The sequence below is a fragment of the Dreissena polymorpha genome, unplaced genomic scaffold (assembly GCF_020536995.1).
Source record: "Dreissena polymorpha isolate Duluth1 unplaced genomic scaffold, UMN_Dpol_1.0 chrUn004, whole genome shotgun sequence".
Classification (NCBI taxonomy): Eukaryota; Metazoa; Mollusca; class Bivalvia; order Myida; family Dreissenidae; genus Dreissena; species Dreissena polymorpha.
Window position 1 is genome coordinate 829443 of NW_026273318.1, and position 19564 is coordinate 849006.

Below are 19564 nucleotides of genomic sequence, written 5' to 3' on the forward strand. Positions count from 1 at the left end.
TACAATATTAAATGACTCATTGCATCAACGTATACAAGGAAAATGAGAATATTATCTTTAAAAAATTTGATGTGATCATGGAAAAATCTATTCGATTATTCTTTATTTAAAACTTTTTACTAATATAGTGTATACATGTATATACAAATATTGCTTTTTATATTATTCGTGCGCATTACAACTCATAAATATTACTTACACTAATGGGAGTAAGGATCCACAATATAAATAACACTGACTTTAAATGTAATTCCATATTTGTAAATCCAAATACACAAACATCATCTCTGACTTTCTTACGTAGTTAAAGATTCATTTGTACGCGTATAAGATAAGTATTGGATCGGCAACTACTAACGCCCTTTTTTACGTTATTCGCAATCCAAGACCATCGTTGACAAAGACATCAAAATCCACCGCACCACAGTTGCTACGATGACAAATCTATATATGATCTTCAAACAATGTTCGTTATAACGTCTTCATTAATAGGAATAGCATTTAAATCATTTTAATACACCGACGAGCACTGTTTAGATTGCGTGCATACCCTGTGTGTACCGTTTTAATTGTTGAATACGATATCGAATATCTCCCTTTGTTTATTCTGGTAGTGGACCGTATTGTGTTTGTATCAGTCTTATTTACTCTTCAAACTTAAGAAACACGAACTGAACAATTGGAAATACTTGTAATGGTAAGCTTACCCAAATATTCGGACAAAAAACTTATAATAGTCGATTAACGAAAATAATTTGCTTTGTCCAATAAGACTGAACGTAAATGCGATCAACTTTCCTTACAAGTGCAGGTCCGATGTTTATTGTAACATTTTGTTTTTTACTTATTAAATTTAATTTATTAAATAGATTGAAACAGCGTTGTGCTATATATATACTTCAATTTTTGATTTGATAATACTCGTGTATAATTATAATTGTATACTTATTAGATGATACATTACTAGCATTCAAACAAGAAACTGGTCTTATAATGACTTCTGTTCATTTATGTTTGTAAAGTGACCATCACTAAGTCGTATGTACGCTTTCTTTAATGGTGCCAAAATAACAAACAAACCGGTCGCTTTTAAGGCAATTTAAAGACACTTAGTTTGTAAAAACGCTACACATACAATCCCAACCACCAATACGTGCATTCTTATTTATCTATTTCCGTACTACGACGATAACATTGCCTTATCTCAGCTCGACCTCTTACTTGTCAAAGTAGGACATGCCAAAATGGTGGTTTGTCGACTAGTTGGTTTTCGTAAGTGCTGCCTCTTTTTTGTAGTTAATTAAAAAAATCGTCCTTAAAATACTTTATAAAGAATATCTTTTTTTAGTTTCCTTTGCTAAACACTGAAACAATAACGACGATTTTATTATTCGTATGTATCAACTAGTCTAGCATTATTATACAGTATGACTGTCTTTCAATATTTCAATGTTTTCAGCCCATGATGTGTAAGGTGCTGGTACTAGGTCAAATGTTTACCATCCCACATATATCATGCAGTATTCTAACACCAAATATTAATGAAAGCAAGCAGGTCATCACCTTTTGAAATACAAGCCTAATTTCATTGATTTCTCTACTTCTTTAGATAAGTCATGTTATTTGTTGAACAATTAATTCAATGAAATCTTGCTCGTTTCACCGCAGCACTTATTGTTGAACAAAGACGCCGAATCGAATTCTGCTCCATCAACATCTGCCATAAACATCTGCAGTTAATAATATTCTGAAGAAAGCAAAGGTTAAAAAACACAACAACATTCGTGTATATATCAGAAACAGGTTCTTTTATAAGCATACAGATCGAGCGTCAGTTGGATAGAGGTTTATAGGCATAAAATGACACAAGGTATCAAAAAAGTGGCACAGTAAACATCAACCGCCCAACCGGTGGCTCCTGGCGTAAGGAAATGACGATCTTTATCAGCACCCAAACGAGTGGATTAATTTCCGAATGTAAAATTCACGAATATAAACCAAATTGTGGTCCCTGCAGGCATTATATGATTTTTTATGAACAACACATGTTTGGTATTTTTACTATAAAGACATGCTACAACGTCTTTACACCACATGCCGCCTGCTTCATTGGCCTTCATTGTCATTGTAAGAATCTATCAAATTTACAGTTAAAAATATCTGTGAGGCTCTAATGTTCATTTGTAAAAATCTCATCCCATCAGTAATTATTGTTTCCGTATCTATCATTAATTTTAGTTGCACTTTTCTGCGCATGCGTTGCCCAGTACCCACAGAGCAGTTGTCGTGACCTTGACGCACAGTCATGCCTTCTGTTCTCCATGGCCAATCCAAACCTTTGCAAAGACCCAGCATTCTCACAAACAACATGTAGACGCTTCTGTGGAAACTGTCGTACGTTGTAAACGTTTTACGAAATAAAACAAGACAATGCTTGTGCACTATTATGTTTCGATCATTTTTCACTCACAATCATCGATGAATTGAATGCTATAATTATTACTGGACTTGCTGAATATTTAGGGCTGGCTAGTACTGTATATCTTATCAGTTAATACATAATTATATGAATATGTTTTCTTGGAATAGCATGGGAATATGTTTATACTTATAATACATATTAAAGGGGCCTTCTAAAAGATTTTGGCATGTATTGAAGTTGGCCATTAAATGCTTTATATTGATAAATGAAAAAAATTGGATCTGAAAAGCTCCAGTAAAAAATCAAGAATAAAATTAAAAATAAAAATAAAAATGAAACCCTCAATAGGGCTCGAACAACTGACCCCTGGAGTCCTGGAGTAAAAAATCTATTACTTAGACCACTCGACCATCCGTGCTCATACCATGATGGATGTATTTTATACTTTATATAAGCAATCCTCGTAGTTTTACAAAATATAACGACAACAACAGAACTCTCCAAATTATTCAATCGTTTCGCGTTGCAACGCTTTATAATTTTCGGGTTTTTAAATTGGCAACAGATGCATATAATGGCTATTTAAGAGCATGGTAAATGTTCAGTATTACTGTTTCTTCACAAATATCATAACTAAACCGACAATTTGCGAATCTGAAACAACTTTTTTTGTTTGTCAATTTACCAAAACGTGAAAAGGCCCCTTAACAAGATGATTGCGATTTTTTTTATTGATTGCAATAATTCAAGAACAAATGGTGGCAGTAGTAAACTACTTCAATTGGACAACAATTATTCATATACAATTGTAAACGTAATGTTCGAACAATAAAATAACATTTATCACCGACAGATGAGCTTTCGAATGATGTAAAGTTGACAGAAATGTATTGGCAACTCAACAGGAATTTGAGTTATACGCTAACGCAACTTGAAAACTGAAAATGAGATGAGGTGGGTTTCTCAAAATGTTTTAAAATCATTCTAAGTGAAGAAGTGCACAATACATTTATAAGAATTTGTTGCAGATTAGGAAAAAATAAAAATGAATGCACTTCCCAGTAAGTTAAATAAAACGCGGCAGTCCAAACAGAAATGTGGAGTTCGAGAGATATTTGTTCAATACTCTATTCACTATGCAGTAATACATTTGAGCTAGACACAGAGCTTAAGATTTTTTATAGCACATGTGACTATGGACAGCTGAAACATATCATAATAGCTGAAACATATCAATAATAACTGACAGAATTTTGTTTTATCTCAATAAAACTGATCTTCGATTGCGCTTGCAACGAGAACAAGAACTTACTATCCAAGCGACAATTAATAACGCATCAGCAAAGTCCAAGGAGCACGTTACAAGCAGAACAAGGAGCATAATAAGCAGAAGAAGATGTGAATGCCATGAGATACTAGATATATAAACATAGGAAGGTCAAGTCACATAATCAAAACTCTTCGTATGGTTATTTAAGAAAATTCTGCATTTGAGACATTTTCCTGCATATATATTACAAATTGTGAAATAAAATTTGTATTTATAACCGCTTCAAAAAAAGTGCGCAAAGCGCAATAAGATACGATGCTTATGATCGACGTGACGATCTTAAGAAGCTATTCGACTCTGTGATTGCAATGATTTGATGGTCGTATGTACAATCAATCGCTCTAAAATATGACGTAATACATTCTGGGACCATTTGAATGTTAGTAGCAAGAACGTCCTAATTAAATGAAAATAGCAACTGAACACTTTGAATCAAAAGTGTTGATGAAAAGATACAATAGAAGGTTGAGGTACTTTTAAATAAATCAGCCAGTTAGTTTCAATAAACTTGTTGGTATCGATATTGTGCTTAGAGCAACATGGTAATTATGAATTTCATTGATGTAATCAGAATTTCATGTATGGTATCTTTTAAAGTATATTATGCTTACCTTCGCACAAAGAAGTTTTAAGGGGGGGGGGGGGGTCTACTGGTTCCAGGTTGTCCGTCTGGCCGTTGTCGTCGTCCCGCTGTATGATCTTTTTGCCGTGGCATATGTTGATTATTATAAGAGGTATCACCTTTAAACTTCACATGTAAATAGATATTAGAGGGAACGTGCAGTGAACAAAACAATTGCAATTGCTTTCATATTTTTAGACGTTGTGCCCCTTTTTATTTTTGTACATATTAGTCCTGAGTTTGTTTCGAAAATTAAAAGTGGTATCAAATAAAAATTATAAATCTTTAAGAGATATGTTAATCTTATTTATTGTATTTGCAATGTATACATGTAAGAAGCACAACTCTCTGATTCTCTAAAAGTATATTTTTATTTTTCCTTTTTAATGTTTGTACTTAGATTTTGTAGCACGTTTAAAAAAAGAGGTATAAACTCGATACGTTTGTCCAGAACATAAAGGTATGTATATCCCATGACCAAATAAGGAAATATGAATTGCGGCAAGAACTTAAACTCTTGCTTTTATTTGTTCAAAGTTAGCGATCTTATGTTAAGTGAAAAGGTTAGGATATAATTTCGATCTAGATCGTTCCCTATCAAAAGCGGTATAAACTTGAAACGGTTTTGGTTACGATATCTCATTGGTATCAACTTGATATTTAGTAGACAAACATATCACAATGGTGAAAAGTTCATTGCATAAGAACCGCAGTGCTTGCTCTCGAAATTTCACAATAATTACCCGTGTGCCTCCACATGCTGAAATTTTGTCCAGAGCTTATCTCGACCATCATATTATGTCTCAATTCGAAACTGCATATGTATGAAGCATGCATTGTTGTGAAACAAGTTTATAAAACTGAGCTGTCTATGTCATGTGCCAAAGCGCGATGCTGACGGAATTCCACGCACAACAGTGAAAGTTCTACTTTATTAAACTGTTCTCTTTCATATTCATGTGTTGTTTAAAGATTGAGAGGAATAAATATTGCCATTAGAATCGTTCATACAAAAACTTAAATACAAGTTTAAGGCCAGACAAATTTATTAGTTTTAATGATCAACGTTTAATATGAATAACGTCAAAAGATTTCCGAAAGATATTCATGCTGGTAAGTTTGACTAGTAGAAATGATGTTTACAGTTGCCTAACAGACGATGGGAACATGGCTTGGTTGAAAGAATACACATTAGCTGGGGTAACGGATAGTAGTCACATGTTATGAGAGCAATTCATCGATGAAAAAAGAATGCAACAGAAAAATGAATAGGAATAAGTTTATTAAACAATACGGTCATACACGATTGACTGGACAGTCGTCGTGATGTTTCAAATTTAGAGAATAATGTGTTGGAATTTTAAACATTACATCACGAGCATGAACAGTGTTCTAATGAAAGTAAAAACGGTTATACTTTCAAAGGCATGGAAAGATGTTGGGCTACATTCACTCACAACTCGGAATATCTTCTAAAGAAAAAAATGGAAAGACAACCCATGATATGCATGTAAGAATTAAAACCTCTTCAACCTATAGAAAACATAACGTAAAGAAATACGATTATCTACAATGATCATACGCCATCAAACCTCTTGATGGACAGTGTTACCGCAGGAAAATGCGACACAAATGACCAACAAATAATCCTCAAATACCTCAAATAAACATTAATGATTAGTGGAGCATATACCATTGGAACCGGACCCAGTTGTTGCAAACACCGATAAACAACTTACGGTAGAAAAGGAGCAATGTGGACAGCTGAAACAACCCACAGAGTGGAAGCGGGATAGTTTAGAAAGAAGTTATTGTTTAAATTATAATAAGCGTCAAAACTTATAAAAGTAATATTATTATTAGGTCAACATATATAATATGAACAAAACCTGTGATGGTTAATGTGTTTTATTTAAATATAATAATTATAGAACACAACAAACACGAATGCTATTTAAAAGAATTATTAAACTTTATGTAATAAATGTACATTAATTAATTTGGCTACAATTTCTTATCAAAGAAGCAAACATTTTTGGTACGCAAATAATAAAACAGTACTTCAATAAGGGGGACATGCGTATACAGGAGCTGGCCGGGTTTAAGTGAGGTAAGTTCCAACAAATCGTCATCATCATCATCTTCATTATCATCATTATCATCATAACCATCATCATCATCATCACCATCAATCCCTTGACCGGTTTTGCCGTTGGGAAGGGGAATGAGGGACGACGATACATAAATCCTCCTCCAGTCCAGTATGTTGTGTGCTGCTGAGAGTAATTCATCCATAGGAAGGGATATCCACTCTTTTACATTGTCCATCAAGCTTTTCTTCAGACGGTATCGACGTCGACCTCCCTCGAGCGTGCTGGAGAATAGTCTTGCACAGATAGTCGTGCCTGATGACTAGAGCTGTAACGATTCGCCCATCAGTCGATTCGATTCGATTTCGATACCAAATGGTCCGATTCGATTATTTTCGATTCGATTCAAATTAAACTATTTGCTGCTTATTTTGCAAACTATTTCATGTTTGGTTTGTTCAGGGCTTGAACTAATATGTTTGGTATTTGTTATTAACTGATTATGTTTTACATTCAAAGAGTGTTTTTTTAATAAAATTAAAAACCGACATTATTTTACAAGTAACAAAATAATTGAACAAAACTTCCTGTTGAGTTATTCTAACTAACAATAAATGCACACTGTATCACACGTGTTTAACAGGGAAAAAAACATGTAAGCATATAAACAACGTCAAGTTTACTTCTTAACAGAATGCACACAATTTAGTAAACAAACCATATGTATCGAGGAAACAAACGAGATCAAAACATCACATGGGTATATTTTAGTGACAGTAACTTTCTGTTATCAAAATGTAGGTGATACAAATCACATGTGAAAAATCAACCGAATGTTTTCTCTTTAAATGCTGCCTCAAATTTGTAGTGCTTCCAGATTAAGGGTAACTTACGTCAACAAAACACGTTTTACAAGTTGCCTTTGCATCAGAACCTTCGCAAATTCCGAAATGTTCCCATGCTTTTGATTTTAATTTTGTCGATGCGCCTTTCAGCGTGGTTGAATAAGCCATTTTAACGACTGATGTAATGCTCAGCGTGTCATTTATTCATTTATTGGATGCCATTTTGGCTATTGACCAATCACAAGACGTATTACAAATGACAATAAAGTTTAGACGACGGATTTGGAAAGTAAGGCTTAAATTGCAAATCAATCGGGATTGCAGTGAATCAAATCGAAATTGGCCGAATTGGTATCGAAATCGAATCGGAGGCGTTGAACCGTTTTTTCGATGCATCGAACCGAATCGTTACAGCTCTACTGATGACGTGTCAAAACCAACCAAGCTTACTTCGCGTGACGGTCGCCAGTATGTGCTCTTGTGGACAAACAAGTGTTGCAGTCATGTTCCCGACGTAATCGTTAGTCTTGTGCTCCTTGTATGAGATGCGGAGCAGTCTACGGAGATGTTTATGTTTAAATGCCTGTATCCTATGTTATGTGTGCGCGTAATGGGTCCAGGTCTCGCAACCGTATGGTAGGATGGAGATTACGAGGGAGTTGTAGAGTCTGTACTTGGTGGCGAATCAGACGGAACTGCTTGTTCACAGCCTGCTCAGACTGGCCATCGCTGCGGTCGCAATGGCAATTCTTAATCGGACCTCATGGTGATGTCTGCACTGGTGTTGGTCGCGCTGTTCACCATGGCCTTCGACATCTCCGTGCTGACCTCCATCCCGCATGCTCCTGCTCTTTCATAGAGTCTGTTCGTGAGATCTTGAAGTTCACTGGTGCCACCCATGAGGTGTTTGTCATCAACGAATCTTAAATTTGAGATGGGTCTTCCACCGTTGGAGATCGAGGTGTGGTGGTCATGGGGAGTCTCCTGCATTATCTTCTCAAGGAAAAGGTTAAACAGGACGGGCGAGAGCAGACAACCTACACGGGCACCCACATATGTCCTGAAGAAGTCCCCCTTCTGTCCGTTGAGAAGTACTGCGCTGCTGGCCTTTCCGGATAATTTTTGAATTACTTACACCTATCCGTTGTGAATGTTGAATCCCCTCATAACATACCATAAGCCATCATGCTGGACGCGTTCGAAGCTTCTTAAAGTCAATGAAGTTGTGGAAGAGCTCACGTTGGTGTTGCATGTGTTTTTCAATGATGATTCTGCAGTTGACGATCTGTTCCACTGTACTTCGCTCACGTCTGAATCCAGCCTTCTCTTCGGCTAGCGGTTCTTCGGCCTCACTTTTCAATTGATTAAGTATGATGTAAATTGCTAGGATGACTGATTAGGCTGATGGTGTTTGTCATTTGGAAGTCATGTCCGAAAATGTGCTTAAAAGGAAGTCAGTTCCCATAAAGGTTGTTAAACCATTGTTCTGGCAATAAATAAGTTATCAGAGATGAAACGAAGTCGGGAAAATGAAATAATCATTATTTATTTATATTTTTTACTGTATACTGGCGTTAATACTGTGTATTATAAGAGCAAATGATATTTGTATATCCAATTTCTCGAACGCAACGTTGGAAGAAAACAGATTTGTGGACGGTTTTCTTTCAATAACTTTTTTATCACGACGTCTACGATCTTGAAACAAAAAAAAACAGAGGGAGGCGCAAACATGGTAGAGCCGAAAGTGCGTATTCATTAAAAAGAAATATAAAGTTGCTTACAGGGTGAAAATATCCGCTACTCCCTCACGAAAAACACGAAAACGACGCCATCCAACCTCACTTAAACCCGGTAAGCTCCCGTATACGCATCCCCCCCCCCACCCCCTGAAATATTATGTTCAACCCGGGAATTGTATTTATTGTTAGCAAATAACAGAAAATGTTAACACCTCTCATTTAAGCTCTGGAATGTTACGCCTGCCCGACCCCCGTGCTAAACCCCTTGGACTGCAATACCACCACCACGTGTTCCATTAACCAGGTAGGTTGACGTCACGTTTATTCACCTTGATTTGTGTTAATGAAATCCTTTTCGATTGATATTTATGTATGTACCTTATGAACACGACACTCGTTTTTGTATTGTAAACAAAGCACATCAAGTGTGGGATACTATGCAATAATTATGGATGGAGCCTAATGTTTTGGAAATAGCTCTGAAGAACTCGAGGATAGTGTATGCACGCAATTAAACGCGCTCTAATTACATCGTTTGAACCTACCATTCTAGTACAAAGTATTAATATATAAAATATAATATTTTGTGATAAACAATTTAAGTACACTTTCAAAAAAGGAAGCGATATTAAACATTTTATTGTAGCTGTATTTTTTTTAAGAATCGTCCATTCAATGTCATATCGATCACATGTAGTTAGCGTGTGGGTATGATATTAATAAGTAAAAACATAATTTTGATTTAAAAATTGTTAAATTATACCGAAACATCATTTCTCTGAAATATATTTTTTCACTATCATCTATATATAGGTATTCAACTCAAAAAGGCCCGACAATAGCGTGCATCGATTTGAACAGCGATTTCAATAAACTCGGTCTAACCCCCCGTTCACACATAGACGCCGCTTTTACTACGATCAAAGCTTGGCCGAAAACGTGGCCAATCGTGACAAATCGCAGGAGAAACGTATTGGAGTCTTCATAAGCGCAGTATGATCGCGGTAGAGTCTTCGTGATCGGAGAGCTATTCGCTCTTGCCACGCTTATTTTGAACATGCTCAAAACAAGCGTTGCGGGATCTTGGCCAACAAGAATCGGTGTAAAGTCGTAAAAAGAGCGTAGTAGAAGCGCCGTAATTGTACAGGCAGCGCGGAAGCATCGTGGAGAGATCTTCATGATCGTTGTAAAAGCGCAGTAAAAGCTCAGCGTAGCGTCGTAGTATGATCTTGAATGTCGCGGCAGTAAACGCAGTAAGCGTTTGACGTAGGGGCATCGTAGAACGGTCAAAATGCAGACCATAATGTTCCTAATTGCTCGATTTAGACTCCGATCGGCCTCGATCCTTTTTTTCAGATCGTGGCCTGATCGGGATGATCGTCGTAAAGTCGCAGCTATGTGAGAACGGGGGGTTATTAAACGCAGAAATTAATTTTCTTTCTGGAAATGTAAATATATTTTTTTTACAAATGCTGGATCAAAATTTAAAAAATAATACACAACTCGCGTAACCTTCTCGTCATCGATCTGACCCGATTCAAGTATGAAATCTTCAGTGAGTAAAGGCACACCTTCGCATTGGACCAATGAAATCACTCGTGTGCTAAACATGTCGGCCAGTTAAAATGTATGTAAACAAAGGTTTCAAACGACAGTCATTTGTGATGCATAATGTAACGACAAGAACGGTAAGAATGTTTTTCATTCGTTTTATTGAATGATGGTACCGAGGTCCGTGAACTTTGCAGGGAAAATGCCCTTTACTCCGTGAAGATTACAGTCTTGGGATCGGGTCAGATCGTCGACGAGTAGGTTACGCGATAATTCGTTATAATTTGAGTATTTTTCATTCAAAATGATGCTTTTACTTATTAATATTATAGCCACACGCTAACCATCTTTGATATCGATTAAAATGACTTCTTTCGCTCAAATTTATTAATGAAACTAACGCCGTGTTGTTTTGTTATTTTTAAATGATGTCGTTAACACACGTTTACGACGGGTGCGTTATGTTACATGAATACAATTCTCGTGCATTAGCTTTTACAATATGAATCAAGAAATAGAACATCATGTTAAAATCAAAATAATGTTTTTCTTTCATAATTTGTTGTCCACGGTTAGGGGTAAAGATAGGTTGTAACAACTCATACGGGATTCGTATTTGTGATATAGGTCCTACGCATTTTATATCCAAAAAGGCAGGTGGTTCGTTTTTTGAAAGGTTGTTTAATGAACGAAATCTTCTAAATCTGATTGCAACATATCTTTTTTATGATAACAAGTAAATTTTGCGATTATAATGTATGATAATTAAATGGCTGGAATTACACAAAAGGTTTTGTGTCGGCACCAAAGAAATTCAGTCGAGTAATTGGAAACAAACATCTAAATATATTTCTACAAAATAAGATACCATGCTAATCTGGATGACTACTTTTTAAGTAAGTTACATACGTTGATAAATTGAACAAATATATGGGCAACTATTTATGCACAAGTTAACGTTAAATTGATCCATCCTGCATTGCAGGATTGTGTTACCAAGCATCTGGCAGCAGCTGGCCACCATGAGTATATCTTGGCATGTGAACAAAAAGCAGTAAGTATCTAATAGATCAGTATTGTAATATTCATCGTCGTTGACTAATTTAACAAGTAGTGGGTAACAAGTATATACATGCACATATATGTAGTCACTAAAGGACACTTGTTACCCTAATATACATGTATATAGATAAAACATTCATTTTGATTAAAGAAATGTATAAATAAAATTAAGAGAACAATTACGCATGCATTCAAGAACTACGATTTCCGCTTTCAGGTTTGCGTGGGACTGAATTTCGGGTTCGGCAAGCGGGACGGAAGCGAGTCTGAGCGGGATCGATACGGTCGTGACGTGAGTATCGCCTGCTGCGACACGGACTTCTGCAACTCTCCCAACTATCTGACAACAACGACAACGACCACAACGAGGCTACCGCCTACGTCATCGGGACCGTTCCCACACGGTGAGCGTTGTCGGCCGATATACATCACAAATGTATTGTTCCACAGCCGTAAAAAACAGCACCTCATGTATACAAAAATGATAAGTAATCATTTTTTATAAAGCTATTTAGATCATCCAATCAGATATCGTCGCGGATACCAGGTAACCGTCCAATATGCAAGGGTATTGAACGCACGTGCGTCCACTATTAGTATATTCCGTAATGCACGATCATTTCCGAGTAAAGAAGGATCTAGATTATGTTGAAACCATACGTATCGAAGATCTGTGAAAATGTGGTTATGTAATAAATACCAGATTAGATACGCTTTTAACAAATTTATAAATATTCTCTCAAGGCTCATTTCACGATAAATAGTGTATAGGTATCGTCACACATTGTGATAAGGTAATGAGAATATGTGGGCATTGGCGCTCTTTCGCAGACTTGACGTTGAAATGCGTACTGAAGGTGAATAATGCAATCAAATCAAATATTGTAATAGGTAAATAATAAAAATATTTATTCAACAGAGTTGTGTACAATATTTATTTGCACTCGTACACAAGTGCTATGTTCACGTTAGACTCGCATATCGGCTCGTCAAATTGTGTATGTCAGCTGTGTTCGAGTACCGATTCATCATAGTATTGAACACAAAGCTGTAAAATAACCAATACAAAATATCGTATGTTATTGTATATGTATATTTATAACATGCTAGGATGCGATCGAGACATTGTGTTTATTCTGGATGACTCTGGAAGTGTTGGCCGAGCAAACTTTTTGCAGGGGTTGGGCTTCATCAGAGAAATCGTCCAACAACTGACCATAGGTCCCGCAAACGCAATGACGGGGCTCGTTGCCTACAGTACACACGCCTACGTAAGTCGTGACATCAATGAAACACGCCTACATAAGTCGTTGCCTTCATCAAACACGCCTGTGTTAGTCGTTACCCCCATCATCTATGCATATGCAAGTCGAAAGATCCATTAACCACGCCTATGGCAATCATTACCTCCATCAACAACGCCTATTTTAATTAATTCTTACCTCAAACAAATACGATTACTGTATTCGTTACCTATATATGTCACGTCTATGTCAGTCGTTGTCTATATCAAACACGCCTATGTAAGTCGTAACCTCCATCAACCTCTCAAACATAAAAGTCGTAACCTCCATCAACAGCGCTATGTAAGTCGTACCCTCCATCAACCTCGCTTATATAAGACGTAATCTACATCAACCACGCTTATGTAAGTCGTAACATCAATCAACCACGCTTATATAAGTCGTAACCTACATCAACCATGCTTATGTAAGTCGTAAACTCCATCAACCACGCTTGTGTAAGTCGTAACCTCAATCAACCACGCTAATGTAAGTCGTACTCAATCAACCTCGCTTATGTAAGTCTTGACCGCCATCAACCACGCTTATGCATGCCATTACATCGCCTATAAAAGTCTTCACTCCTAGCGCCCAAGTATTAAGATTAAAGTAAATATATATATTTATGTTGTAGAATATTTATTATAGACAAATGACTAATTGTTTATAGATGATATTTGTATTTAAAATTACGAATCAATTTATTTTACTAATGTTAGCATATTTCTCGTTACTTCATCATGCTTTCAATGCGTATTTTTGATACAATACATATTTGTTAAAAAAAATCTTAAGTACGAATTCCATCGTAGCAATTCTCTCTGTTTAATTCCAATACGCGATTGACAAAGATTAGGTAAAAAAGTATGTGTAGGCGCAATGACATACGTTTTATCGCGTTTATAAATAAACTGATATGTAAAAACTCAGCATTTTCTGCAAATAAAGCGATTGTGAAGAGCTTTAGTTTCAACGTACATATTTTTTCACGTTGGTTATAAACAGTGATTAAAATGTACTATACGGTGATGATCCAGTACACCAGTATAAAGCAAAAATAATAATAGCAGAAACAGCAACGAAAAATGGTCTCTTGCTGCACGCCTACTGCTTTGATGTTTTTTTTACGACATTGGCCTTACTAACCGATATTAACACTGCAGGTAAATTTCGGAAAAGTCCGTGTCCTATGGACATATGTCCAGTTAAGCAATGGTGGTTAAGTTTATGTGAAGTGATCTATTAAGGATCTCATATTACCCTAAATTAAATCAAATATCTGGAACAAAAATTCAACGTTCTGCATATATAACAACACAATCACTTTATTTATATTAGGCTCATATCTATTTATGACTCTTTTTGTAAAATTCAATAGAGAACTTAACATACCAAATGTTACGTCCACTGATCCGGATTTTAAGGGTGAGGCAAACGATGTTTAATGAGCCCTGTAGTAAGACCGGCCTTTTATCTTGTTACACTTTTTAACTCGGGATATATATACAAGCCCCGAACCTTGGAATGCTTTCACAAAACGCTGATGTCTATAGATTCTACATCATAATAACATTTCTTACGTGTAATTACATATGTACATATACATTTAACATATTTTTGTTGTTTTACGGAAAATTATTTTTCAGAGAAATAAGTTACGATTCCTTGTCACTTGCAGGTATTGATAACATATTACGAAGAGAAAATATATATCCGTGAGCGGATCTTCATATTTATTTATTTTATATCTAATCCTTAGCAAGACCTTAAATACTTAAATATTTTTTAACTTAAAATTATTCTTTAAGAATCAATATGGGTTCTTTTATATGACCATTCATGTTTTACTTGTTTGATTAATTGAATGATTGATTGATGGTTGATTGCATTATTGATCAGCCGATGTGGCACCTGAACGAAATTTTGACTAAACAACAACTGCTGCTTAACCTGTCGTCCGTACCTTACCAAGGAGGCATCACGAGAACAAACGAGGCTTTGAAACTGGTTCGTACTACCATGCTGACATCACAACATGGCGACCGCCCCAATAACAAGAACGTCGTCATCGTTTTTACTGACGGAGATTCCAATGATAAACAAGACACAATTAGTGAAGCCAACAACCTGCGCACCGTTAGCGATGACGTCATCAGCATTGTTATCGGATCAGGTAACAGTGCTAAGTTAAAAAAATAACAGTAAATTTCACTACATATCATAGACACATCGGACATTTCCGTCGTTCTCAAAAATAAAGTAGATCATTAACGCTATGTTGACATTCGCAATGACAAAAAAAACGGCAACACTCAAACAGTAACGTTACCAGGATGCAGGACAACGTGACTTTGTGGGGTTCCCAATTAAATTGTAATGGATGTAAACACAACAGTAAGTGGTGTTTTATTTCATCTAACTTTTTAAAACAATTTTTCTAAGAATTTCAACTAGTGCATAAAGGACAGTTTTTATACTGCTTTTGGCAATGTGAAATGCATCAAAAATACATAATACCTCAGTCACAAAAAGAGACCGATCAGCGGACGACGTATTTTACGCCCATCGGTCTGGCGCCCGGCCGATGATCGCACGGACACCGGGTTATTTCTTATTCTAACACGGTACGCGACTCGTTTTCTATAGACAAAGAAGGAAATCAAGTATGGGTTATTCTGCAATAACTTATGGGCGGAGCTTAATGTTTCGAAAACAGTTCCGAATAAATTAAGAAAATAATGCAGTAAAATGCACGTGCTAAAACCCGCTCTAAAAGAAATGTAATAAACGATGCATGTATATAAATGTAATGAAACAACACATTGTATATTTGGTGACAAGTGGCATAACCACGCCTACAAAGAATATAATTTGTCAGGAAACGTAATTCAGAAAACATTTATAGCATGTCAGCTTTTCAGTAGCATCAAGAAACGTGACGTCATTAAGTTTCTACGATTGCTGTTTTCAATGAAAGTGACGTCATTTGCAAAATATTTATGAATGAAAACGACGTCATATGTTTGTACAATTCAATGACGTCACTAAAAAGTGAACTTTCTACTAAGATGGGCGGAGTATTGAAAAATATAGTTCGAGTCCTAAAGCTTGGACCAAATCAATCAGAATCGTGTTAGAATCGAAATAATATTTTTCTATGTAAGTTGTATAGATGCCTGTTATCAAATCACTCGTGCTTCGCACTCGTGATTTAATTCCTACGCATCTATACTCCTTACTGTGGGTTATTGGACAACAAACCATGATAGAAAAATATTATTTCTTAAGCATCGTGCGGCGTCCGGATAAAGTTTGACTCTCGCTTAAAAGTTTGCATGACGCCGGGCCCGGGAAGGAATCGAGTTTAAATCGGAAATAAAGATCGGTCGGATTTATTGTACGTGTATCGGCAAAAGTCAAGGTATTTCCCAGGGACATGCATCCGCCGCCGACCGTCTGATTGCCGGAGGGCCTGTGCACGATGACTAACGGACGCCGGACGTCATGATACACGTACAACGAATCCGATGTCGGGCGATCGCCGGGCGCTAACCGTGCGTTGATCGTCCGATCGCTTTTCGATCTCATTCTTAACGATGTGTTAACATTCTTTCCAGCCCGTGTGTAAACCCCTGAAAACCACGTTGATCCTGCACCCTGGTTACTATTTTACCTTGATCAACGAGTCGATCGATAGTCGATACATTTTTATGTCCCCCATTATAGTAGTGGGGGACATATTGTTTTTGCCCTGTCTGTTGGTTGGTTGGTCTGTCTGTCTGTTTGCGCCAACTTTAACATTTTGCAATAACTTTTGCTATATTGAAGATAGCACTTCATATTTGGCATGCATGTGTATCTCATGAAGCTGCACATTTTGAGTGATGAAAGGTCAAGGCCATCCTTCAAGGTCAGAGGTCAAATATAGGCGGCCAAAATCGCTCATTTTATGAATACTTTTGCAATATTGAAGATAGCAACTTGATATTTGGCATGCATGTGTATCTCAATGAAGCTGCACATTTTGAGTGGTGAAAGGTCAAGGTCATCCTTCAAGGTCAGAGGTCAAATATAGGTGGCCAAAACCGCTCATTTTATAAATACTTTTGCAATATTGAAGATAGCAACTTGATATTTGGCATGCATGTGTATCTCATGGAGCTGCACATTTTGAGTGATGAAAGGTCAAGGTCAAGGTCATCCTTCAAGGCCAGAGGTCAAATATATATGGCCCAAATCGCTTATTTTATGAATACTTTTGTAATATTGAAGATAGCAACTTGATATTTGGCATGCATGTGTATCTCATGGAGCTGCACATTTTGAGTGGTGAAAGGTCAAGGTCAAGGTCATCCTTCAAGGTAAGAGGTCAAATATATGTGGCCCAAATCGCTTATTTTGTGAATACTTTTGCAATATTGATGATAGCAACTTGATATTTGGCATGCATGTGTATCTCATGGAGCTGCACATTTTGAGTGGTGAAAGGTCAAGGTCATCCTTCAAGGTCAAGTATATGGGTCAAAATTGCGCATGTAATGTCACTTCTGCAATATTGAAGCTAGCAATTTTCTCAAACACATCTTGTTTTTAATTCAGTACAGACGAAGAAGTGGTCAATGTTTGCTGTTATATGATACATTTCACTTTACAGGCATCAACCTTGCCGAACTGAATGCTTTAGCCACCGATAGCCACCACGTGTTTGACGTACACAGCTACAACAGCCTCCAGTCGATCCTGTCGCAGCTCATGCAGATTATCTGTAACGCTTAAATGTATGTACAGCGTCAATAAAATTGCCAATCTTACTTTAAGTATAGTTGGTCACTTCACCAATCTCTTGCATGCAGGCTCAATTCTACTCTTCTTAGTTGTCCTCTCACAAAATCATATTTTAGTTTTAGTCACGTGATCGTGGGAGTAAGGACAGAAGGACGTTCGATGCGATTACTGTATGCCTCCTTTCGTTAAAGGCAATGTTTATTCTTAAAAATCTTCTTTCCTTGAAATTACCTTTAGAAACAAAGTTTCCCGTTTTGAAAATATTCTATTTGATTGAAACAGCTACATGTGTTTATGGTAGGATGAACAAAGTACTCAGTTAACAGATTGATACTTCAATATTAATGTTCATTTACGTCTGGCATCCTTATCTACTCCGAGTATGCAACCCGCTGGCTTCAAGTTCAAGAAACCAACTGTGCGTGCTGGTGTAGTGTATACCACAGCAACTTTTTTCATTCGTCCATTTTTGGGGCGGGATGCGGCTCTATATAATATGCCCGGAAATTGTTCAGAGGGTTGAAGAAAGGGGTAGGTGGTAAAAAAAATCCCCCACCCGCTAATTTTCCCGGGCGTTTTTATATAATATGAAGGCTACATTGCAAAAAGTATGTATAAATAGCAGATGAATTCCTTAGTAATTCAGACAACGTTCGTTAGCAAACATGTCTTTGTATTTTCGATATCGAAATTTATATGGATGAGACACTTCAACTCTTTAAAAACAGGCCATCCCGTAATGGCGTGTCAAAAAATACCTGGCTAACTAAGGGTTCATCTTCGACCCTTGTATCATCTCCAACAATATTTTTAATTGCGTTCGATGCGTGTTTTGCCATGCGCACATTTCCATTTGAAGCATTGACTAAGGAGATGTGAGACTTAGGCATCGACAGCTGTGCCCCATTTCCTTTTTGTGTTCGACAAAGAAGATGGGAGTCTCAGTCATCGACGGTTTTGTAGTGCTTGTCCATTTGAATTTGAATTTCTTGAAAATGAGTCATTTGATAGGTACGTGCAAAACGAGTATGAAAAGCTATATCAAAGAGAGAACTATGGAATGGTTGAAAAAGAAAGCAATCAAGATGTTGATTCTAGCGATGATAATCAAACATGTTCACATAAATCGGCTGATTGTGTCCAAACCGAAGATGACCAAAATGATGAAAAATACGATGATAATAGTAATATTGATATAAATTAACTACATATGACGAAAATTGTTAAGACTTGTACTCGTACTCGCTACAATTATAATCGAAAACAATCTGAAAAGCAGCGTCAAAAGGCCGTACAAAGGCGTACGAGAAGGCAACTATGAAAACGAAGAACAAAACTTGTATTAAATTCATGTAAACGCCTAATGAAAAACGTACGTGCTGGCGTATTGTATCAGATGCTTGAAAATGCATAACAGAAAACTGCGTATGCTGGCTCGGTGTATCCATTTTATTGAAATGACTAATGAACAATGAGTGTGCTGGTGAAGTCTAGCATATTCATCGACACGCCAAATGGAAATTGTACGTGCTTGTGAAAAGTTTGACATTCATGGAGCTACCTAATTGAGAGTGCGCGTACTGGTGTAGTTTATGAAATTCATGTAACAGTCCCATGAAATGTGCGCGTGCTAAGTGATTCGAATTAATGGAACTGCCTAATAGACAGTACATGCTTGGATTGTGTATCAAATTGATATGTATGTACATGTATAGTGAAAATGAGCATATATACAATGATACGACTGTACTATTCTGGTTTTGAAGAACACGGATTTTTAACTGCCTTATAATCACTTTAACAGGTTTTGTTAAAAGCAGAACCGGTATGTT

The 19564-nt window shown here is 36.6% G+C and overlaps 1 protein-coding gene across 1 annotated transcript; it reads left to right on the plus strand.

The window, feature by feature from the left end:
• Positions 1 to 1188: 1188 nt before the first annotated feature.
• Positions 1189 to 17758, plus strand: LOC127863304 (collagen alpha-1(XIV) chain-like). The gene is made up of 8 exons (XM_052402725.1): positions 1189 to 1272; positions 2239 to 2394; positions 9276 to 9355; positions 11588 to 11656; positions 11882 to 12068; positions 12775 to 12935; positions 14847 to 15120; positions 17602 to 17758. Exons 1-8 carry the CDS (start codon positions 1245 to 1247, stop codon positions 17721 to 17723), a joined length of 1077 nt encoding a protein of 358 aa, XP_052258685.1. The 5' UTR covers positions 1189 to 1244; the 3' UTR covers positions 17724 to 17758.
• The last annotated feature ends 1806 nt before the right edge of the window (positions 17759 to 19564 follow it).